At 33.3% G+C, this 25,295-nt stretch overlaps 1 protein-coding gene across 2 annotated transcripts in view; it reads left to right on the forward strand.

Moving 5' to 3' along the window:
- Positions 1-25,295, forward strand: part of PEX7 (peroxisomal biogenesis factor 7) — an 81,750-nt gene that overhangs the window by 44,226 nt on the left and 12,229 nt on the right. For both annotated transcript variants that reach the window (XM_007484617.2, XM_056818870.1), the window contains one exon: positions 21,194-21,293. In XM_007484617.2, coding sequence (XP_007484679.1) covers positions 21,194-21,293 — 100 coding nt within the window. The remainder of the gene's footprint in view (positions 1-21,193; positions 21,294-25,295) is intronic.

Here is a 25,295-nt window from a genome sequence, read left to right on the forward strand (position 1 = left end):
GTAGCAGGTCATAGAGACAATAAAGCATCTTTCTCTTCAGAAGCAAGGTTTTAACGTTGACAGTGTTCTAGCTACTAAACTTTAAATTTTTTTCTCAAAAACTAGTTATAAAATTAAGAAGGACAGTAGAAATGTGTGTGACAGTAGACAATCAAATTCCTTTGTAAAGGGAAATGGATAGAAAAAATACCAATGTGATAGGTGAATTGTCATTTTTTGAAATTGATTGAAAATTTGAATTGAAATTAATTGAAATACTGAATTTTGAAATAAAAAATAATTTAAAAAGAAGTTACTTTTAGTTTTCCCTTGAGTTGCTAGCCATTCCTTAAAGCTTCTTTGGAATACATGTTTTTTTTTATTACTTAAAATTTAGTACTTAAAATGTGAACCCAGTAGTATAATTCTGTATGGTAATTACTGAAGGGGAAAATCACTGAAGATGAACTTCTCAATGGATTTTAAAGCAAGTGATGTGGATTTAGTCAAAATTAAGCCATGCAGAATATTATTTGATTAGAGTGGTATTTTTTTTAATACCAAAAAAGAGAAAATTAAGGAAAAAATAGAATGTTACAGATAAACGCTTTATATTGACATACAAGACATCAAGGACTTCTTTTTTCATGGTCAAATGAATTTTTCACATTTTTTAAGGATTTCATTTATTCATTAGAAAGTATTTTTTAAATTTACATCATTGAATAAGTAGTGAAAACCTAAATAATAGTAAAGCAAATGACTATAGTTTTAATTATGGAATATTAGAAGTAAATGAGAATTCTAAATTTTATGGAAACGTTTGAGACCTCTCTGGTAAGTTGTAAATTCATTTGCTGTATGAATTAATTCTTTCTTAACCTTTATTCATTTGAAGATATCATATCTTAAAAGACATGCATTATTTCTGTTGTTGCTGTGAGTACTGTTTTTTCTTCTAATATATTATTTGTTGTGATTCCTCTGTGCTCCCATGCTAGATTTACTTTGTAAACCATACCTATTAAGAGGTGAGAGAGATCATGCATAGATTATTTGAACTTAAAACAGCTCTGTTGAACATATCTCCAAATTACTTAAGAAGCAAAGAAATAGTTAGAAAGCCAATTACTTATAGTTTAATTGTAAAACGAATATAGTTTTCAAGGGCTACGTGGTACCTTTGTCATATTGCTTTAAATATAATTATTTTCTTGCCAAAGATCCAAAAGACACAATTTTAATAATTTAGAAAATTTAAGATAAGTCAGTAGAAGATAATACATAGATTTATAGTTGGAAGAAACTTTTAAAAAGTAATCTAGTCCAACCTTTTTGTAATAGAATTCGAAGTGACTCACCTAATATCATATAGATAATAAAGAGACAGAACTAGGATTGGAATCCAGCACGATTTCTACCACACCTAATGTGCCATGATAAATCAATCACTGTCAACTAACTCCTGAGTTAATTGACCCCATGGAATAAATTGTACTTACGATGCTAACAAAACAAAACAAAACAAATCACTACCTCTGACTTTTTAACTTATAGTGTATTTTAAGAGAGACAAAGGATGGACAGGTATAGATGAGTTGTGATATGAAAGACAGCACTGGAGGGAATATGTTCTATTTGAATGATTTTCTTTCTTCCTCAGACTGACATTATCTTCAAATTATATCCTATCAATTTTTATTGGACTTATTGGGAGAAAGGGCTTACCTGATGTAACCTTTGATAAAGAGGTTTGATAAGTTAAAACATTGTTATTTAAGTATATATACATATATAAATGTAATATAAACCAATGTAATTCAGTACCCAACATTAAACCCACATCATGGATCCATGATCACCTGCAGGAGGGCACTCTCTACAATTGTAAGTCTATATATGACTTTTAATTCTGTATTATTGCTGCTTATATTCTTCCATAAGTCCCCCATCCGGGATCTATCCTCTGAACTAACAGGCTGTAATCTCTTGGTCTAAAAAATATTTTGTGGATACTAATGCAACATTCAAGTTGTTTGTCTTTTATACCTCACTCTTGATACATGACACACCCAACTCCTTTTTGGGTCAGAAGTCTTTCTTGATGTCTTTTATGATACTACTCTCATCTTTGGAAAGATACTATAGCTTATACATATCATGTTCTTTTAGAGCACTTCTACTTTTGATTTCTCTGAGATTTTCGTATTCTTAGAATTTAAAGTTGTATAGTATCATTTGGATAACTTTAGTGTTAGGTCTTTTTTTCCTATTTTTGTGCAAAATGTATTAATTCTGTATAATATTTTATTTTTGCCTATTTTTTCTTGGTATCTTCAGTGCCTTGGATATTGATTGGAAACTAGTAGGCACTTAAAAATGCTTGTTGACTTGACCTCCCCTGTATTATGTACTATATCATATTTTCCTCAGATTTTCATTTAGTGCTATCTTTTCACATTGTAGGCTTATGCTTCCTTGATCAATGCTGGGGCAAACAATAGTTACCAAAAAAGACACTGTAGCATGCTTCTTAATAATGTTTTTAAATAAATAATATGTTTAATGTCATCTTTTAAATTAGGAAATAACCTAGTTATAGCTTATGCTATATAAATAGAGGGAAATGGTCAAATTGTTTCTTGAAAATATTAAATCAGCATTCTAACTAGAGAAATACCTTTATCTTTGTCACATTTACTGTTATGAGTTTTGCCTTTGTAGAGTAAGTGTCTTAACTCTTAAGTGGCCAATGAGTTTTTTTTTTTATTGGCACAGAGATTTTCATGAGCAGATATTTCTTTCCTCCCCTTCCCCACAAAAAAAAGGTCAATCAGAGTAAACAGACAGAAAGTATAGGTGAATATGTACTCTTGTCTCACAAACCTTATATTTCAACTTTACCTCCTCCTCCCCCTTCACCATGAAAAGGTCAACCAAAGTAAACGTAACAAGTAGCAGGTGAATTTATACTTTCATTTTGTAATTATGGTTTTACAATTAATATTTTACAATTTATCTGCATTTATTTTAAAAAATGAAAATTTAAAATCCCTTCTTGTGACATAAAATGACACTAATATTTTCAAGAGCTATTTCAGATCGGTAAAATCATAAAATACTGGTAAATTAATAATAATATTCCTATTATCTTCTTTCTTTTGGATTTGTAAAATCATAAAAGATCTATCTTTAAAAATTTGTCTCTATTCAGATAGCTTTAGTAAAAACAGCAATATCTTATTTGCTTTAGAGCAAATAAAGAATTGGATTCTTATCCCTGTTATTGGAAAAGCCTACCAATTCACATTACTTTATAAATAAATTTTAACATTTATTAAGCATTAGTTTGAAATACAAGATATTGCTAGACCTGTGGGGAATACAAAAATGAGTAAGAGAATCCAATTCTTTAAGGATCTGATAATTTGGTGCAATGGCTTTTGAGATAGGGATGACATATAGAATATAGAAAAATCAGTGGAAAGAGAGGTCTTTGTGGCATAGCTGAAAAATATAGCTATTTACATTTACCTAATTTACTAAACTTTTGTAAAGATTTTGTTGTATGCACACATTTTAGAAATGAACCTAATTTCTTGATTTGGTAGTTCTTGATTATGTTGTGATCCACTTCAGTCTGAGATCTGCAAATAATTCCACTTTAAATATGGGGTTTGTTTCTTTTTACCTGAGGCAGAATCATTAATAGTTATCTAAAAGTAACTGATTTTTTTTAGGTGGAAAGCTAGGGGTATGTGAGCAATTATAAATGCCAGTTGCATTTTCTTCAGTGGAAATGAACTTGTTCAAGCCCCATGTAAATCAGTATTGACTTGATGGCGAACTTGTTCTTTTATATTTTTTTCCCCCTGTCTTATGTTGATCTTCACAAAGATCCACTTTGAAGCCTCATTATGGTATGGGAGGTGACCTTGGATTCTTGAAGACTGTGTCAGCAGGGTTCAGGCTCTGACCAGTTCGGTCATATGACTGTCATGAACACAGAATATGAGTAAAAATGTATAAATCTATGAGTGTATCTCCCTCCTACTTTTCTGCCTTCCCTGTTTCATCTTTCCTCCTTCCCAGTGTCACATGTGATTCTAGCATTATTATTGCCAAATACTAGCAAACTAATAGTAATATTCCTTTTATGTTCTTTCTTTTTTGCTTTTGTTCACTTATTATCCATAGTATTTCTGTCTAAGGTAATAACTTGGAGTTAATTGATATGCTGTTTTTAATATTATATGTCACAAAAGAGTTTGAAAATGCACTGCCAGAATGCTAAGAACTTTGCAAGGAAATCAATGTAGGTTAACATTATGATTTATGATTTAAATGTCAACTGATATATGAAAATAATCTACCATTGAATGAAAAAACACATACTAGGGAAGGTATATGAAAGTTTAGATTTTAAATGATCAATTCATTTAAAAGCGTTTTTCCCTTTAAGGATAAACTAAGTTGGTTGACTTGATTCATAGCCTAATACAAATGTGGAGGGGGTGGTAGATGCTTAAAGAATTTATGGGATTTTGAGTCATGTCATTATTACTACAAGTTACTTCTTTGAACTTTAAAGTAATTAGTTTCATCTCAGGATTTATAAGTCTTGTCGGTTAATTAGTAGAAAAAATTTGAAAAAAAACTACTTGTTCTGTTTCAGTAAAGAAGTCATATGAATTATATTATTGCATTAATTCATATTTATTTAAGCATTTATGGTTTGACAGTATTTTTTTAAATACACTTATTACAGGCTAAACTCTTATTTTATTCTTGGTTCTAACAAGTAGTTTCCAATATCATGATTGAGAAAAAGCTTTATAGGTTGTCAGTGTAAAGATTTAAATTAATTTTATAAATTTTCAATATAAAATTATGCAATATAAGGAAGAGAAAATAGGAAACTTGCTCCATTTTTAGGTTTACCAAATACAAATCATTCTTTCTATACACTACTGTTCAAAAGTTTGTGACTTTAAAAACACTATATAATTTTTAACAAATTTAACAAACTATAACAATTTTAAACAAAATATGAGATTTCATTCCTGTTGGGACCATCAGTTGAGAAAACTATCTCTACCAAAGAAAATCAACTGTCTTCCACCTTCTAAAGGTTATGAACTCATGAAATGTTCAGTAGATTTTACATTTTTCTATTTGGGTTAGCTTATCTCTAACATTCTACCTAGCTTTAATGTTATATGAAATTTAATTATATGGCTTTAAAAATTTTAAATTTAATTTTCTGTTCTGAATTCTTTCGTTTCCTCTCCTTTCCCTTACCCATTGAAAAGGCAAGAAAAATAAAACCAATTAGAAATATGCATACTCCTGCAGAACAAATTCCTACATTAACTTCATCCAGAAAGAAAAGAAATACTTCAATCTACATTATTCTGAGTACCATTATCTCTGTATCTGAAGATAGAGATAGATAACTAGTTTTATCATGATCTTTTGGAATTGTGTTGATCAGAGTTCCCAAATATTTCAAAGTTGATTATCTCTATTGCATTGTAGTTAATATATAAGTAGTTATCCTGGTGCTGCTCATTTCACTTTTCATCAGTTCATCCAAGTCTTCTCATGTTTTTCTAAAACCATCCTCTTCATCATTTCTTAGTAGTATTCCATTACATTCTTATGCTATAATTTCTTCAGCCATTTTAATTGATGGACATCCCCTCAGTTACCAGTTTTTTTGCTACCACAAAAGGAAGTGATATAAATATTTTTGTACGTGTATCCTTTCCCTCCCTTTAATCATTTGGGGGTAAAGAACCTAGTGTCAGTATTGCAAGGTCAAAGGGCATGCACAGTTTAAAGGCTTTTGGGGCCTACTTCCCAATTGCTTTCCAGAATGTTTGAATCAGTTTACTGCTCTATTAATAGTGAATTAAAGGACCACAACCTCTCTGGCACTTATTTTTTTTTATTTATTTTTTATTTTATTTTGACTCATGTTATTTCTTTTCTACAGGGTATATTTTACTTACTTGGTTCATAAAGTTCAGAATTTCAAATAACAAATTTTTAAAAAATGTTTTGCTTGACACTACTAATCCCACAAACTAATATCGTACATCTCTCCTCTTCCTAACAAATATACCTCTAGTATAACCTGTTTAAACATGTTGCCTCTTATTTCCTTCCCTCCCACTGACTGGTCAACCCTTTGCAGTCTGGGTTCTGACCATCTCACTCAATTAATACTTTTTCTTTCCAAAATTTTCAGGGATTCCTTAATCGACCACCTTGATAGCTTTTCTTAGTCCGCATCCTTCTTGAGTTTTCTTTTTTCCTTTTTTTTTTAGTTTTCTATAATATTTGACACCTTTGTTTATCCTCTGTTCTTAGTTACTTTTGACTTAACTGCCTTTTTGTGACCCTCCCTTTTCTCAGTTCTTTTCTTACCTGTCTGGCACAATTCTTTGCAGGACTATTTTTCATATTGTACTCTCAGTTGGAGGTTTATCCCAAGGCTCTATCCTGAGTACTATCCCTACCCTCAATACCTTTTCTCTCAACCCTGGGAGAAGCAAACACACATGTTCAGGTCTGGATCTCCATCCAGCACCTACCCTGAGTTGCCCATCGCATCCACGCACAAGTCCAGGTCTCCAGTGGGCCCAGGAGGAAATAATCCTCCAGGCTACTCTCCCCCAAACCTTCATTTTCTTGCCCATACAAGTCTGACTGTGTCAACTCACCTCCTCAGTAAACCCCAGTCCTCCTTTATGAGGACTTTCATATGAAAGTCTTCATATCTTACCTCCCCCCAATCTTTCTGGCCTTTATATACCCTGCCTATCATGATTTCCTCTGTAATCCTCTGACACTGGCTTCCTGACTGTTCTTTAAACATGACATTCTATCTCCTGACTCATGCTCTCTCTCCTCATCTCTGCTTTCTTGCTTCCTTCAGGTCCCAGCTAAGATGGTACCATCTCCAGGAAATTTTTCCTGATGTCCATTAATGCTGTTGCCTTTCCCTCTCTTAATTATTTCTAGTTTATCCTTTAGATGACTTGTTTGTACATAGCTGTTTGCATGTTGTCTCCCCTTTTAGATGGGGAGCTCCTTGAGAGCAGGGACCATCTTTTGTCTTTCTATCCCCAGCACTTAGCACACAGTGCCTGGCATGTAGTAGGGGCTTAATGAATTTTTATTTATTCTGACTAGATTTCCATCTCCAGCTATCAAAGAGAAAGAACTTTTCTGATCTGTCACTAGGCATTGCCATCTGATCTTCCAGTGTACTCAGAGGAGCCCTTAGCCTTTGCCATCTGCCTTATAGCTGAACCCTTAGGACTGATCACTGGACCCATCCATTCATCTTACAACTGAACTCTCCTAGATGTGCTGTTCTCATTGCTTAGGATAATAGTTTTTTGAGAACAAAGATTCTCATTTTTCTATTGTCTCCCCAATGTTTAGCACAATACTTGGCACAGAGTAAACATGTTTGCTCATTCATTCAGTTAGTGATGTCAGCCCCTATAAGTTTAATTTCATCTTTATGCCACTGTATATGCCCTTCCCTAGTTTTTCTCCTGAGCTTCAGTTCCTTATTAACAACTGCTTAATGGATATTTCAAAGTGGATTTTCTGTAGACAACTCAAATTTAGAACTGTATGAAACACATTAAACCTACTTCTTTTCCCAATACCTCTATTTCTGTTCAGAGACTGCATCATTATTTTGGCCACCTGTAATTGTAATCCTCAGCTTGTTCTACCTTTTTATTTGTAACTCCATAGCATCTTTCATGTTTATTCCCTTTTCTTCTTTCACAGACCATGATCATGGTTCCTAGTACACTTCTTGTTTTCTAGTTTTCTTGCTTCAGGTCTCTCTTCTCCAAAGCATCTTCAGAGAACTATGAAATTGATTTTCTTAAAGTAAGATCTGACTATGTTTCTCCCTCACACAAAAACTCCTGTAGCTCCCAGTTGTCTCCAAAGGAATACAAACCTATTCATTCCAAACCAATCTTATACCATATTACATTTCTAAATTTATTGCATATTTCTTTATCCACTCTACAGAGGAGCCAAACTAGCCTATTTTCTCATCTCTTGACATGATATACCTTTTATTCTTTTTTTATAGAAAAATTATTAAATTAATTTTATTGTCTATTATCTACCTTGTCTTTCTACTGCCTCCATTTCTCCCAAACCCTTTGAGAAAGCAGAAAAGAATGCACATTACAAACATATGTAGTCAAGAAAAATAAATTCCTGCATTGACCATATCCAGAAAACTCTTTCTTACTCTGCCCTCTGAATCTATCCCCTTTCTTTTAGACAGTAGACAACATGTTTAATTAGGAGTTTTCTGAAGTTGTTGTTGGTCATCATGTTGATCAGAATTCTTAAGCTTTTAAAAGTTGTTTGCCTTTACAGTATGCCTCTCTGCTTTTTCTCAGGCTGACACCTTTGCTTGGAATTCCCTCCTACCCTATCTCAGCCTTAGAATCCTTAATTCCCTTCAAGACTCAGCTCAAATGGCACCTCCTACATGAGGCCTACTTATCCTGATTTCCACACTTGCTGGTGCTCTGATAACTGAAATTACTTTTCATGTAGTGTGTTTCTTTGTATATTTTATATTTACTTATGTATATGTACATATTGTTCCCCAAGGGAAACAAACTACTTGAGCGCAAGGAACTCTTTTGTTTTCATCTCTGTATTTTTAACACCTTGCAAGATGTGTACTACATTCTAGGCTTTGAATAAATACTTACTGAATTAATACATTGCCTGATTTTTAATTGGTCATAGTCTAATTATATTAGATCACTAGTTGCAAAGGACCAATATGCTTTGATTTTGTTTGGAAGTGTATGTTTAAAATCAACCTATAATTTTTTTTAGGTTCTATTTCTAAGAGCTGTATGAATTTTATATGTATATTCATTTTATATATGTGCATATGTGTGTATATGTGTACACACATGTACATATACATGTATGCATATTAAAAGGCATATGTATTATAAAATGTATGTGACATATGATATGAAAATTATATATGTATCATAAAAATATATTGTACCCAGAAATAATCCTCTACATTTTCTTGGGGGTGGGAAATTTATACCTAGGATTTTACCAGTTCACCAATTCACCAAAGGGAATTCTTGTAAAAACTTTCTTTGATTCAGACTAGCAACTCTATAGCATTTAGGCCTTGTGATTTACCAGAGGTCACAGGTTCACATAGTATGCAAAAATAGAACTTAAATTCAAGGCTTCAGAATGCCAAGGCCAGTCCTTTTCCTACTGCTTCCTTCCTTATGCATATATATTGATACTTCTACATCTAGCATATTCTCTTTTGTTTCTCCTTAGCTACATATATGATTTACAGTTAATTACAAATTTTGTATATTCTTTTCTGGCCCTTGAACTTAGGTCAATATTTGGTTTAAAAAAACCAAACATATTATTTTTTCTTACTAAAGTCAGCTCCTCTGTCTTGCATCTCCCTCCCCTACTTCTAGCAGAGAAATTGTGTTTGACAAAAATCTTTCAGAAAGTCATAATTTATCCTTTGCTCTAGAGACTGCATCCATAAAAACTGGAGTCTAATGCGGTTTTTAATTTATTAATGCACTGTTTGGATATTGTGGTATAGTTATTGGACTTCATGGTTACGATAATGGAGCAAAGCCAAAAATTTCAAACACACTTGATCCAGTGCAGGTTTTATTTTGAAAAATATTAACTAGTACATTTTGACTGAAATGTTTAGGTAGGTTCTTTATTTTTTAAATTTTTATTAAAAGAAAAAACCTTTGCCACTCAGCTGATAGGTTCTTAATATTCAACACAAAGTATTTTATACTGTGATTGTTGGATTTTCCTAATAATAATGATGGCACTTTAAATAGCATTGTAATGTTTGCAAAGTGGTGCATTTTTTTTTATCTCATTTGATCTTCACAATGATTTTCTGAGCTAGGTACTGAAGGTGTTATTAGCCCCATTTTATAGATAAGGAAACTGACTCTGAGAAAGGTTAAATGACTTAGGGTCATAGTCACTTTAGAGTTTAGATTAAATCAATTCTCTCCTGATTTCTAGGATTTTTTATATAATACTGTGATATAAAATGTAAATTATTCCATTATGTACAAAAATTAATTTTATGTTCTAACTTAACAAGTATCTATCTTCTGACTTATGATTCTTTTTACTAGTTTAACAAGATTACTGCTTAATTTTGTCTTACAAATAAATACATGGTGTTTATAGGTACCATGTATTGCTTTGCCATTTTGCTCTTTTTCCTTTTCTTCAAGAGAGTTTTCTTTGCATTAGAAGTTTTATATTTGAATCTATCACTTCATAACTGTTATATTCATAATCTCAGAGAGTTGCTTGGGGATCCTGAGGTATGTTGCCCACATACAACCAATTTGTGAAAAAAGTGGGACTTGAACTTCGATGATCTTGGCTCATAGGCCAACTCCCAATCTATTACATCATGCTATAACTTTCAAGTAATGAATTAATAATCATGAACAATGTGTTTTTTTGTGACAAGTGGAGATTTTCACTGCACAAAGCCAAAATTAGATAAATTGAGAGAGGGCTGAATAATGCAATGCCAGTTAAAACAATTGTTGGAGCCCTAAGAAGAATCTACCCACCAGGGATCCTTCAAATTCCCTTCCATTTCCTCAGGCCAACAGCCCATTGGAAATATAAATCAGAGAATTTACTTGGGGGCAATCCTAGTGAATCACTAGGATCTAAAACTGTCCCTTGATCCAGAATGGCAATATGGGAAAATGGCCATATTGAATGCCTTTCCAATCCAGTAGGTATCAAGTGAAGAATATAGTATGACAGATTACAACCATCTCAGCTTCTGGTTTTATGACTATGGTAAATTGATAATGTATCTGTGGTATTCAGTCATATTGAGATAATTCTCTTCCCTATGTGGGGAAAGTAAAAGTAGTTTATGCCAATAAAGTCTAGGGAAGGTACAGTGAGACCAGTCTATATAAGGTATGAAACCCAAGCTTTGAGAAGGAAAAGCATGCATTTTCTTTGTTTAATACACGTTTTACTCTAATATCTCTGAGAAGATGAAGTTAATAAGCACCATGTTTCTTATCCAGTAAAGTATCTATTTACAGTAAGCCTTTTTATAAGTCTGTCAAAAAATCTTTTTTTCATTTAAACATAATTAAGATATTTAATTAGGTGACTTCAACTTATATTGTTGTTTCTTCTTTTAAGTAATATCCTGACTAGGATCATAGATTTAAAGCCAGAAGGATCCTTAGAAGTCAATGATTGCAGCTCATTTGTTTTTACAGATGAGGAAGTTGAGGCCTAGGGATTTTAAATGACTTGTCCAAGACCACAACAATAAGTAGCAGACCTGGAATTGTAACTGAGGTCCTCTGACTCCAAATATGGTGCTTTTTTCCCATTGTACCATTCACCTTCTTAGTTATTGGATAAGTAGTATTCTAGTTATTTTTGATCTTATGATTTGAGAGAAAACTGATACTGTCATGAAAACTTTATCATACAAATATACAAACCATTAGATTCAAGCCATACAAATTGTGATAATTATAATAGTAATATGCTTCATTTTATATTTTTAAGTTCTTTTAAATTTTTTTCTCAATTACATGTAAAAACAATTTATAACATTTGTATTTTAAAATTTTGAGTTCTAAATTCTCTTTTCTTCCCTACTTTTCCTACTGCTTGAGAAGGCAAGCAATTTGGTATACAAAATATATTTCCATATTTATGCTCCATATTATTAAACAAACAAAATAATGAACCAAAAATTTTGTCCTAGCATACAGTTTTTTTTTCCAGCACTAGGAAAGATCTAAGAAGAAGCAATGGATATAGCCCTTAGAAAAAACTCAGAGTTGGGGTAATGATGGTATCTTAGATAAATTAGAGTTTTCTGACTATTAGCTGAACTCATCTATTGGCTTAGCTTCAATGATAGCAGTGTAGTCTACTACTGTTGAATTGCAGTGAAGTATAAAATGACTTTAGCATGACTTCTGAAATTGTTTTACAATTTTTAAAAAGTTGCAATGTTTATTTACTTGGTAAATCACAAAGGCACAGAGACAGAATGCAAAAAGCAATGTAATCAAGGTATCTTACTGTGATTACACTGTCTCTGCAACTGCTATTTGAATGAAATATCTTGGCCTTATAGTTCCATAATGTTTTTAAGTAGACAGAGGTCTGTTCAGCCCATTTATTTGCTATGACAGATCTTAAATGTTGAATTATTTTATCAGTATGGAGACAAAAAGGCACCATGTTCATATACTTTATAGTAAAAAAAAAAATCCAACAACCAAACGTACTATTCAATTTAGAAATGATATATTTTATTTGACTTCTTAATTACAGACTCAGTCTCATTCCTTCCTATAAAAAAAGAAATTAAGTGCTTTAGTTGTGTCCACTGGTACTTAAGGACACTTGTGTGAATAGCATTGAAGTGATTTTGGGGTCACTAAGGGTAAAATCAGGAGGAAGTGAATTTCTGAAAAGCATATAGCTATAATATTTAGTTTGTGATTTTCTTATTATTCTTGGTTCTGTTGATTATTTGCATTTAATGGACAATTTTGGTAATAAGATATTTAGTAGAAATTTAAAATGTTATAGACTTTTGAATTAACCATTAAAGATATACACATAATTTTATAATTATTCTGTAATTTGATGATTAAATATTTATGGACAATTGTTGACCTTGAAGGTCTGTGCTATTTACTATAGAATCTTAAAAGAATATGTTAATAATGAGTCAGAAGATTTTTAAACTTTGGGAAAATTTAAAATATATTTCCTTAAAATTTTTAGCACTGCTATTTTCTAAGTTTAGGCAGTTCCTGACCTTTAAAAATATTTGTACAATATTTATACATTGCCTGCCCTGCCATGCTATCCCCTCCCCATCTTCCCTCTTAAATTCCCTACCCCCAACAAATAAGAACAAGTAAACTCTTGCCTCTAATTTCAGAGGTGCTGCTGTGGAAAAACAAAACAAAATTTGGAGCTTTTAGAAAATGGTAGATTTAGAAGTCCTGAAAAGGAACATGAAATTAAAAGATGACCAAAGCTGCCTCTGGGTTGCCTGCCTATGTTGAAGCCCATATGCAAGCCCGTATCTTAGAGTTTTTTGCCTGAGTTTTTTCTGTTTCATTTTATTGGGTTTTGTTAGGTTACAGAAAATTCTACAACTTACAAGCATTCTGTTAAGGGTACAGAAAGGTTAAGGAACTACTTTTCCCACATTAGTATCGTTTCTAGTTCTTGTGCCTCATGTTCTCTTGTGCCTAGGACTTAGAATGAACACAAATAATGCTGGTCCTGATATTTACTTATTTATAGATCAAATTGATTTCATGGGAACTTATCATTTATAACATTTCTGTGGAGAAACATGTTATTAAATCTCAAACAACCAACAATGAACTTTTCATGTGTCTCAAGGACTAATACTGCTTGTGTTGAATATTTTCACATATCTGTGAAAATGAATTTTTTTTAGTGAAGTCTTTCAGGAAATTACTACATTAGTTGCTAGTAGTGTTGAACTGAAAACTGACAGGCAGTGAACTATGAAACTTATAATTGTTCATTAAATTATTATTTAAATTCTCAAACTCAACATTTCCTTCCAAATTTGTCTACTTTCTGAAGTGACCTGTTACTATTGAAGTCCCTTATGGCCTTCCAGTCTCTAAGCTTGCCTCTTTCCATTCCCACTGTTAGACACCTCACTTGCACAATAGTATTCCATCACCATCAGATACTACAATTTGTTCAGCCATTCCCCAATTGATGAACACCCCCTCATTTTCCAATTTTTTTTTTTGCCACCACAAAGAGTGTGGCTATAAATATTTTGTACAAGTCTTTTTCCTTATTATCTCTTTAGGGTACAAACCCAGCAGTGGTATGGCTAGATCAAAGGGCAGACATTTTTTTAAAGCCCTTTGACCATAATTCTAAATTGCCCTCCAGAATGGTTAGAACAATTAACAATTCCACCAGCAGTGTATTAGTGTTCCAATTTGGCCACATCCCCTCCAACACTTATCACTTTCCTTTGCTGCCATATTGTCCAGTCTGCTAGGTATAAGGTGGTACCTCAGAGTTGTTTTAATTTGCATTTCTCTAATCAGGAGAGATTTAGAACACTTTTTTCATGTGATTATTGATAGTTTTGATTTCTTCATCTGAGAACTGCCTATTATTCATATCCCTTGACCATTTGTTGATTGTAAATTTTATGTAGATCCTTATATATTTGGGAAATTAAACCTTTGTCAGTGAGTTTTGTTTTAAAAATGTTTCCCAGTTTGTTGCTTTCCTTCTAATTTTAGTTGCATTGGTTTTGGTTGTACCAATTTTTTTTCAACCTGTTTTATTTTTAAATTCCTTTTTTGAGCTCCAGGGCCTGAATCCAATTCCCTGGTTTTTGTTGTTGTTGTTGTTGTTTGTTTGTTTCTTTGTTTTTGTGGCTTTGCTTGATGTTTCCTGAATCTTGTCTTTTTTCCATTGGTTCTGTTCTTTGGTCCTTACCCCCATAGTAGCTTTCAGTTGTTTCTTTTTATCTCTCTAATTTACTCATTTTATTTACTTAAAAAAATTTATTTATTTTTCCTGCCCTGTATGTGATTAGAATCTGTTACCCTAAAACCTATGATCCCCAGCAAAACCATGATTCCCAGAACTCCACTCATTTCCTGTCATTACATGCTGACCTAGACAGGATATAAATTGGGTGGAGTTCCATCTCTAGCTCTTTCCTTCCTGTCACAGCGTTGGTGGAGTGGGGAAATTTGAGCAGGTAGAAAAAACTTAGTCATGTGTTGCTGTTTTGTGAGATAATAAATTTTAAAAATATATTACTTGAAGTATTGGCTATATTAATTTAAATCTTAAATCTGTGGATTCTAAACTTGTCCCTTTGTTGATTTACTGAACTAGAGTGTTTCAGCTGCTATACCCAGAGACCAAATCTTCTCTTTTCTCAATCCTCTTCTTGTGTACTAGATTCAACCAATTGAACTAACCCACTCAGTTAGCCTGTGCTGGGGTAAATTCTTCACTGTATCCAGCAGGGCTGTGAGTATCCAGCCAAGTAGCCCCCAAGTTCCTCCCTACCAGCCATTGTCAGAGTCTTGGACCTTGAGTGGTGGGTCAGAGGCATTCCCTCACAGCTACAGCCTCTGCTTAGCGCTCTCACAACCAGCCTAGTCTTTTAAAAAATTTTTATTTTAAAAATATTTGTCCATGTTTACATATTTCATTTTCTTTCTCTCCCCTCTCCCCTCCCAGATCCAATAAGCATTCCCACTGGGTTATATAAATGTTATCATTTATGCCTATTTCCATATTATTTATCTTTGCAATAGAGCAATCTTTTAAAATCAAAACACCTAAATCATATATCCATATAAACAAATGATGTCATTTATTTTTCTTTTGTGTTTCTACTTCCACAGTTCTTTCTCTCAGTGTGGATAACTTTCTTTTTCATAAGTCCCTTGGGATTGTCTTATATTAGCAAAGTGTATTACATTGTATTGTTCCACAGTGTTTTACTTTCTGTGCACAATGTTCTTCTGGTTCTGCTCATTTCACTCTGTGTCACTTCCTGCAGGTTCATCCAGTTCATCATTTCTTACAGCACAGTAGTATACCACAACTTGTTCACCCATTTCCCAATTGAGGGACACCCCCCCCCATTTTCTAATTTTTTGCCACCACAAAGAGCACAGCTATAAATATTTTTGTACAAACATTTTTCATTATTATCTCTTTAGGGTACAGACCTAGTAGTGGTATTGGCCAGCCCAGTCCTATAGCAGGTCTGAGGGCAGGTCTTAGCCTGGTGGTTGTGGGTGTTCAGCCAGCCCTTCTCTCCCCTATCCCATGGGGAAAAAAACAAAAAAAACTCTTTGTGCTACCTTTCAAGTTGTCTTCAGTAGGAGACTTCTGTGACCACTTCGTGTTGGATTTGATTTCTATTTTCTTTGAAGCACATTTTAATGATCGGTATAGAAGGATTGTCAGAGAGGTTTCCATGCCTCTAAGCCACCATCTTGGCTTTGCCAGACATTATTATTTAAATATGAGAACAAGTAATAATGAAAAAAGGTTTTGCTATAGTTTTGTACACTGAATGTAAGTTGTAGATAGAAAGCTATGGGTCCTTGATGAGTTTGTCATCAGACCCAGGGAAACTGCATTGCACAGTTCCAAAAGACTTGGCAGATATAATTGCTCAGCCATTGTTAATCATCTTTGAAATATTGTGGAGTATTGGAAAGGTACTTTAGAACCTAATAAGGTAAATGTACCAATTTTGAAAGAAAAAACAGGAGAACATATATGGGGGTTACAAGAAAAGGAGCTTAATTTCAATTCCTGGCAAAATTATAAAACAATATATTTTTTAAAAATTTAAATAATATTTTATCCCCCCCCCCCATTACATGCAAAAACCATTTTTAACATTTGACTTTAAAAATTTTTTTGTATTCCAGATTATTTGCCCCTTACTCTTAGATGGTACATAATATAACTTGTATCTTACTTGTGCAATCATGTAAAACATTTTTCCATATTAGTCATTTTGTGAAAAAAAATTCTAACAGAAACAAAAAAATGAAGAAAAAGTGAAATATAGTATGCTTTGGTGCTGAGAGCCATCAAAGATCATGCTCTTTGACATGGGCACACTTGGAAACTGGGGACTGCAAAGCAGCCCCCAGAAAGGATGGAAACATCCACTGAAATCCCCCTAAGTGACTTTCGTTATTAACATCCCCTTATTATTGGAATTTCTATGATTACTATTCTTACTTAGCCCCAGGAAAAATAGATGAGAACAATATGTTTGCAGGGTCAATATAGATGTCCCATCCCACTCTGCTCCCCCAGAATATTACCAGGAGATCCCACTTATAAAATTAAACCTAAAGATTCTTATATGCCCACTTAGATAGGACCCTCTTTTTTTGGCATAAAAACTTCTGACAAATCTGTGCTCTGAATTCCCCAACCTATATCTGGGTCATGTTGATTCTATCCTCTGACCCTGCACTTAGCAACAGTGTTTATGTTGACTGTCTCCTTAGGCTTTGCATCTGTTGTCAGGTTCTATGGAAACATGTATGTGGAAAAATGATTGTGTGCCAGAAAAGCATGTACTCACTGAAGCTATAAAATAAACACACCCCATGCAATGGCAGAATACTGAGTGATGCCTAAGCACAGGTCTGAGCACTTGATCATCTCTCATCTCTTATTCCACCTAGTCAGAAGAACCCTCCTCTTTGAGAGTCCATAGGCTAGGCTCTCAAAACTTTGATCTTCATTCAAACTATCATCATGAGTCTAAAACATATTGTTAAATATATGATTACTAATTATGGTATCAGTGATTTAAAGTTGAATAGGACTTTAGGAGCTATTTCAACTCTCTCATTTTAAACATAACTGGGGCCCAGAAAGGTTTTAACCTAGAGTCAATTAGGTAGTAATTGTCAAAACAACGATTTAAATATAGGTATTCTGACTCCAAATTCAATGTCCTTTTTACTGCACTGATACTTTACCTAATGTAGCCTGCCTAGTGAAGGAATCCTTTCTACATCTCTTCTCAAGAACACATCTGGTATTAGGGAATATCAACAACTACAAGAACAAGAACAACAACATTGACAATGGCAACAATATCAACAATGACAAGAACAAGAAGAATAATGACAACAGAAACATCAGTGATAACAAGAACTACAGGAAAAGCAGAGACAGGAACAACAATGACAAGAACAAAGACAACAAGAACAATGACAACAAGAATGACTAGAAGAGCAAGAATAACAAGAAAAACAAGAATAACAAGGCCACCAGCAACAAGAACAATACAAGAACACTACCAACAGCAACAAGAACACCACCACCACCAAGAACAAGAACAAGAAAGAGAAGAAACTACTGAATAATAATAATTCAAAATTCATAACAATGTCTGGGAAATTAAATTTTGACCCTAATTGTGCCTGATCCTAGAGAAGAACATGTGTATAAAAAAAGAGGCCACTTCTGTGATTTCTGAGAAAGACTACAGCTTGTTCTTTTATCTGTTTGAACAGGAAGGTTTCCAAATGTGAAATCACTCTTTCTAAATGTTCTGTAAAACTTAGTGATCTGGTAAATGATCTGTTTGTTAATTCCCCTTCTGGTACTTACACAATAAATAATCTATAGCAAGTCCTTCTACAACTTAATAGAAACACACTATGCATTTATTGAGGAAAAAGATACTAACAGGTTAAATAAATTCAGACTGTTGGTTCTGTGTGTTTACTCTGTTCCCAGATATATCTGCTGAACTTTCAGTGTTTTCCATGTTACAAGTAATTAGAGTTGCTTTGAATTCTTTTTTTTTTGGAAGGGTATGTCTTCCAAAGTTAAAGTGTGCTATTTTTATGATACATTTTAGCATCAGATTTTTTAAGTAAAGCTTTTCATTTGGAAATACATTTTCATTTTGTCCTTAGTAAACAATTTAATTCTTTCTAAAAAGGAGGTGTAACATTTTCAGGCTTCAAAATAATATACAGTTTTTAATATCTGCTTATAGAAACATGTATTCTTAGCTAGTCTTTTACAATGAATAGAAGTTTAAACAATAAGGAATTTATTGTCTCAAAAGAGTTTCATTGTTAAGCATTCACGAAGAAGATCATTGTTGGAAAGTGCCCATATCTGGTAAAATAAAAATGAAATGAAATTTTTGCATGCTAATCTTTAAGAATTTCATTTATTAGATACTATTTTAAATATGTATGTCAAATACTTACAAAGCTCAGTGTTATGGGGGTTACAGAGCGAATGACTAACATAGTCCTTATTCTAAAGGAAGTCACAGTTTAGTACAAATGTATTGATTTTTTAAATAATAATAAAATTTTGTTTTGGAAAAGGTCTTTGGAGTGTTTGTAGTCCAACTTGTATTTCTTAGTTCTGGAAACTTAGGCATTTTTCTCATCTACCAAAATGCAAAAACAGAAATCACCCTTATTTCACATATGTTCGTGTACATTCATAACCCATTCCAAGTCCTAAAAAACTAAAACCACCACCTTAGATATTATAAAGTATTTATAAAGTTAAAAGTTGACTTCTCCATTAGTGGCGGTGTAATGTCCCTGAACAATCTGCAGGGATCTAGGAGAAAAAAACACTATTCATAAGCAAAGGATAAACTATGGGAGTGGAAACACCGAGAAAAAGCAACTGCCTGAATACAGAGGTTGAGGGGACATGACAGAGGAGAGACTCTAAATGAACACTCTAATGCAAATATTATCAACAAAGCAATGGGTTCAAATCAAGAAAACATGTAATGCTCAGTGGATTTACGCGTCGGCTATGGGGGGTGGGGGGGAGGAAAAGAAAATGATCTATGTCTTTAACGAATAATGCTTGGAAATGATCAAATAAAATATAATTAAAAAAAACAAAGTTAAAAGTTATAAAGTCTATCTAAAGTATTTGTCAAGTTAAAGAGAACTGTCATGTCTTATAGACCAATTGTTGGTGGGCATACAATTCAGAGAACCGTATGTAGGCTTTGAGATTATCTTCAGCTCTGCAACACACACTGTTCACTTAAGCTAGTTCTTAACCTCTCTGCTCTTCCTAGTTTGTCAAATGAGAGTTCTGTTATGATATGATTGAATTTGAACACCTTAATAACAATTGCATTTTAAACTTAAAATTACTACTTGGGTAATAACACTAATTTACACTTTTACTTGGCAGTTGTATAGTTATCTAGTGGGAAGCCTTTCTTTAAAATTTAAATGGATTTGTTATCATATCAATGCATGTACTTCTTAAATACAGATTGCAATTCTTCCATGCCAGCTCATCTTGTTCTCTTGTAAATCTGCCACAGGGGATATATACAAAGTTCTGGACACTAACTTTCTTTCATTTTCTTGACTTCTTATGGCTACCATTGTTTCATGTAGACTGGTCATGGGTTTGAACTCTGGTTATCCTTACTACAAGTCCAGCACATCTATCTGCCTACATATTCTTTTATAAAAATTTTCTTGATAATTTTTTTTCACCACCCTTTTTGTTTTCTAATAGTCCTTTTCTACTTACCACACCCCTAAATCCTCTTTTATAAAGTATTAAGTGCTCACTATATTCCAAACTCTGTGCTTATACATTTAGAAAGCAGAGTTAAGTAAAACAAACCAACACAGCTCCTATGTCTGATAGCCTATATAATAATTTATGCCTTGAGTCTTTTCTAAGAAAAGTGTATTTCATTATCAGTTCTTTGGAATAAAAAATAAGACATTGTATATACTTTCAATCTTGATATCTTTTAGAGTTTTAAAAATTTATGTTATTATAGTCATTGTATTCTGTTCTGTTTCTGCTTCTTTGTTGTGCATCAAATGTTGCAAAAACATTTGAATGTTCATTCAAATCATCTCTTTTCTAAATTCCTTATTTGCCATTTGTTAGAGCTCAGAGATATTCCATTATATTACTGTACCATAATTTGTGCAGCCATTTGTTGGACACCTACTTTTTTCAAGTTTTTTTCTTTTATAAAAATTTTGACATATATAGAACCATTCTTTCTGTTATTTTCCTTTATGGAGTATAAGCTTTATAGTCAGATCTCTGGCTCAAAGGATACAAAGTATTTGGATACTTTTTGAGTCTTGCTCTCTTGTCCAGCCTGGAAATGCAACCTGATGACTCACCACTTTATCCCACTCTATCAGCATGGGAACTTCTACCTATCCCATTTCTGACCTGGCCTAATTTGCTCCCCCATAACCTGGTAGCCCTCCTACTATCAGGCATTATATTAATACTGTACCTATTGTGGACACTCAGTTGATTTAATCCATTGCAGCTCAAGATGTCCATGAGCCTCAGTTTCCCTGATAATAGGAATTACAGAATTGTGTCAATAGAGTATAACTTAGGATTGTTTTAATTTGTATTTCTCTTCATATTGAGTGTTTGAAACTTTTATCCTTATTGTTAATAATCCATGTCCTCAGAGTAATTTTTTAAATGGCTTTAACTACTTGAGTCATTTTTTTGTTTATATCTACAGATTCTGGAACTTTTCGAAGCCTAATCCTCTCCTAGAAACAGTGGAGCATCATACAGAGTTTACATGTGGGCTAGATTTAAGTCTACATAGCCCAACTCAGGTAATGGATATGATATATTGCCTTCTCTTCCCTGAGATAATGAAATACCTTAATGATTTACAGTTAGTGTTGTCTGCCATTATCACCAACTGTCAGGTGGTTGTCATGGCTATAGAAAGATTCTAGCAAAATAGTAGTCATTTTGATGTATCCATGAATAAAAAATGGGTATTTTTATCCATCCTCTGGAAGAAAGTTTGAATTAGTGGAAAATGAAATTTATCAACATAGGATAAACAATTGATGATTTCATCAATTTGAGTGCCCAAGCAACCACTGTAAATGACAATCTCTCCACATCTAGGTACAGAACCTCATGACTTGTTACAGTATAAAAAAATTCATCAACTGGTAATTATCTCTGATGATGAGTCATTCTGAAGTTAGCTTGGATGAGCCTGAAATAAGAAACTCACAGTACCTTTCTGGGTTTGTAAGATGCACCAAAGGTAGCATATAGTCTCTGATATTTATGTCACCTTCATTTCACAGTGTAGCATTAGAAAAGGATTTTAGGAGGAAACTGAGCTGGAATAGCAGAGGAGCAGAAGAAAGTATAGCTGAGGACCCCGAAATAGCCCTTCCCAAAGATCCAAAAAATGTACCAAATTGAATTCTGATTGAGAAATCAAAGGGAAAAAAATCACAGCAAGTCATATTTCTAGCTGAGGTAAACATTCAGATATATATCTATATAGATATATATGTATGTATTTATATATATTTATGTCTGTGAAGTCTAGGAATGGAGACTCTAAATAGGGGTGTGAGACTATATCAACTCCTGAAGAGATTATAGATCTATATAAAGGGGCCCAAACTTGAGCATCATTTAAGAAGAGGTACAATCTGGGAACTCCTTTGTACACTACTCATTTTCAGGTCATAGCACTAAGTCAAACTGAGACAGAAACAGTTTGAATAAAGGGTTTAAACAAATATTTTTAACAGCTAAAGTTGATTTTTAAAATCAAGTCAGGATACTAGAGGGAAAGAACAGTAAAAAGAAATGAGGGGGTAGCTGGTTAACTCAGTGGATTGAGAGCCAGTCCTAGAGACAGGAGGTCCAAGGTTCAAATCTGGCCTCAGACACTTCCCACCTGTGTGACCCTGGGCAAATCATTTGACCCCTGTTGCCTAGCCCTTACCACTCTTCTGCCTTGGAGCCAATACACAGTATTGACTCCAAGATGGAAGGTAAGGGTTTAAAAAAAAAAAAAAAGAAGAGATACAAAAGAAAAAAATTTAAAAAGAATGACTTAGAACAAGAGATTAAAAAATATCTTTAACCAAACTTTAAAACTCCCTGTCAATTATAATGGACCTAAAGATTCTATGAGACATTAAGAAATAATAATTAAAAGTAAAAAAAAAATAGGAGAAAACATAAAATATCTGATAGTGAAAACAACTAAGCTAGAAAATAGAGGAGAGAAAAATCTAAGAATCACCAGACTATCTAAAAGCCATGACCCAAAAATGGATCCTAGAAATCATATTTTAAGAAATAATAAAACTGCCTAGTTCTCTTACAACCAAAGGACAAAGTGAAGGTATAAACAATCCACTGGTCACTTCCTTAAATAAATTCCAAAATGAAGACTCCCAATAAGATTATAGCCCAAATCCAGACCTTCCAGGTCAAAGAAAAATGTCCTACAAGCAGACTAAAAGAAATATTTCAAGTACTGTCAGGACAAGTCACTACTATAAGGAATATATTACTTGGAGTACAGTATTGTGGAATGCAAAAAATATAGGCTTACAAACAAGAATAAATTAATAGGAAAACAATATAATCCTGTAGAGGGAGGAGGGAAATAGAGTTGTAGTAAAAATAAAAGACTTTTCTGATGGAAAAAAAAGACCAGACCTGCATAGAAACTTTGAAGTTCCAACACAGGATTCAAGAGAAATACAAAAAGGTAAATAAAAGGAAGCATTTTAAGGGACTAAACAAGGTTAAACTATTTTCATTCTAATGGGGAGAAATGACATGTGTCCCCTTACACTTCTACCATGAACAAAGATCACAGAGGATTATAGAGAAAAGCACAATTAAGAGTTATAGTTATAAGTGTGAATGATATGAACTTACCTATAACATAGAAAAGGTTAACAGAATGGATTAGGAAGCAGAATCCAAATGGTATCTAGTAGGGCTTTTTTTTTCCCCCTCAAAAAAAGTGACCCATGTATGAATGCACAGAATTTCACAGTGAAAACAGAAATATTAAAAGTATCTTTTATAGAACATAACATGTTAATTTATGCACGATAAAGAGCTGCTAAAGAAATGATTGCCCTACTGAACCACTGCTTTATTGTGGTGGGACTTGTGTAACTCAATGAAACTATGAACTATGCCATGCAGGGCCAAGATAAGACAGATCATAGTGGAGAGGTTTTTCCTGTAGTAATGTATGGCTTCAAAAATTGGACTATTAGGGGTAGCTCTGGTACACTGAGCTGGTAGCTCAGTGGATTGAGAGTCAGGCCTAGAGACGGGAGGTCCTAGGTTCAAATCTGGCTTCAGACACTTCCCAGCTATGTGACCCTGGTCAAGTCACTTGATCCCCATTGCCTAGCCCTTACCACTCTTCTGCCTTGGAGCCAATACATAGTATTGACTCCAAGACGGAAGGTAAGGGTTTTAAATTAAAAAAAAAAATTTGGACTATTAGGAAAGGTTAGGGCTGAAGAATTGATACTTTTGAATTGTTTTGCTGGAGAAGATTTCTATACAGCCAAATTAATGTACCCAGGATAATAAGGGGAGTGGTTGACTAGGAAAAAAACTTTTCTATCAGATATCTGTTAAAGTTTGGTATCCAAGATATCTAAACATTTATATTTTACATATATATGTATGTATATATGTGCATTTGTGTGTGTATATCCTTAGCATTCATACAATTAATAACCTTATTTTCACTTTTGTGCTGACTATTGTACACATGCCCAGCTATGTTTAGAAAAAAATTAGAGGTGTGATGTGTACAACTTTGTGGAGTGGCCAATTTCCTACTAGGTTTACTACTGTAAAGAGCTCTCTGTGTATACATTATATATTTTCCTTTATTCCTTTTAAAACTCAAGGTTTGTGTTTCAGTTATACCTCCAAAGCATAGTACAAGGCCTGTGGGCTCTTAAGCCCAAGCATGCAGTCAGTGATGCAGCTTAGTAAGAAAATAAAGGTATTAGATAAACTTTTGCCAGAATGTCTGCAGGCACTGTCAGCTGCAAGTTTGGTGTTAATGAATCAACAATTCATTATATCTACAAAAAGGAAGTAACATATTTGCAAAAGTGTTCATAAATCTGATCCATAAAGTGCTAAGGTAACCTCTTAAGTGCACAATGAGAGAATTGAAAAAATGGAATCACAGCCAAGTTTGTGTGGTTAAATGAGATGGTAGTACCTGATCTCAAAGTAAACTGCAAAGCACTAATCATTTAAAACACTGGTACTGTTTAAAAATTACTTATTTTTTTTAATTTAAAAAAGATATTTATTTTTTAGAATATTTTTTCCATGTTTATATAATTCATTTTCTTTCCCTCCCCTCTTCCTTCTCCACTCCCAAAGCCTGTTGGCTTCTACTGGATTGTACTTGATCCTATTTCTATATTATTCATTTTTGCTATAGAGCAGTTTTTCTAAAGCCTACACCCCAAATCACATACCCATTTTACATGTGATGTCATATATTTTGCTTTTGCATTTCTACCCCCATATTTCTTTCTCTCAATGTGGGTAGCATTCTTTTACATAAGTCCTTCAGGAGTATCTGGGCTTGTTGCATTGCTACTAGTAGCAAGGTCTAATACATTGAATTTTTCCACAATGTTTTACTTTCTATGCACAATGTTCTTCTGGTTTTGCTCATTTCACTTTGTATCAGTTCGCTGAGGTTCTCCCAGTTCATTATTTCTTTCAGCACAATTGTATTCCATCACCATCAGATATCAAAATTTGTTCAGCCATTCCCCAATTGATGG

This window comes from Monodelphis domestica, chromosome 2, assembly GCF_027887165.1.
Source record: "Monodelphis domestica isolate mMonDom1 chromosome 2, mMonDom1.pri, whole genome shotgun sequence".
NCBI lineage: Eukaryota > Metazoa > Chordata > Mammalia > Didelphimorphia > Didelphidae > Monodelphis > Monodelphis domestica.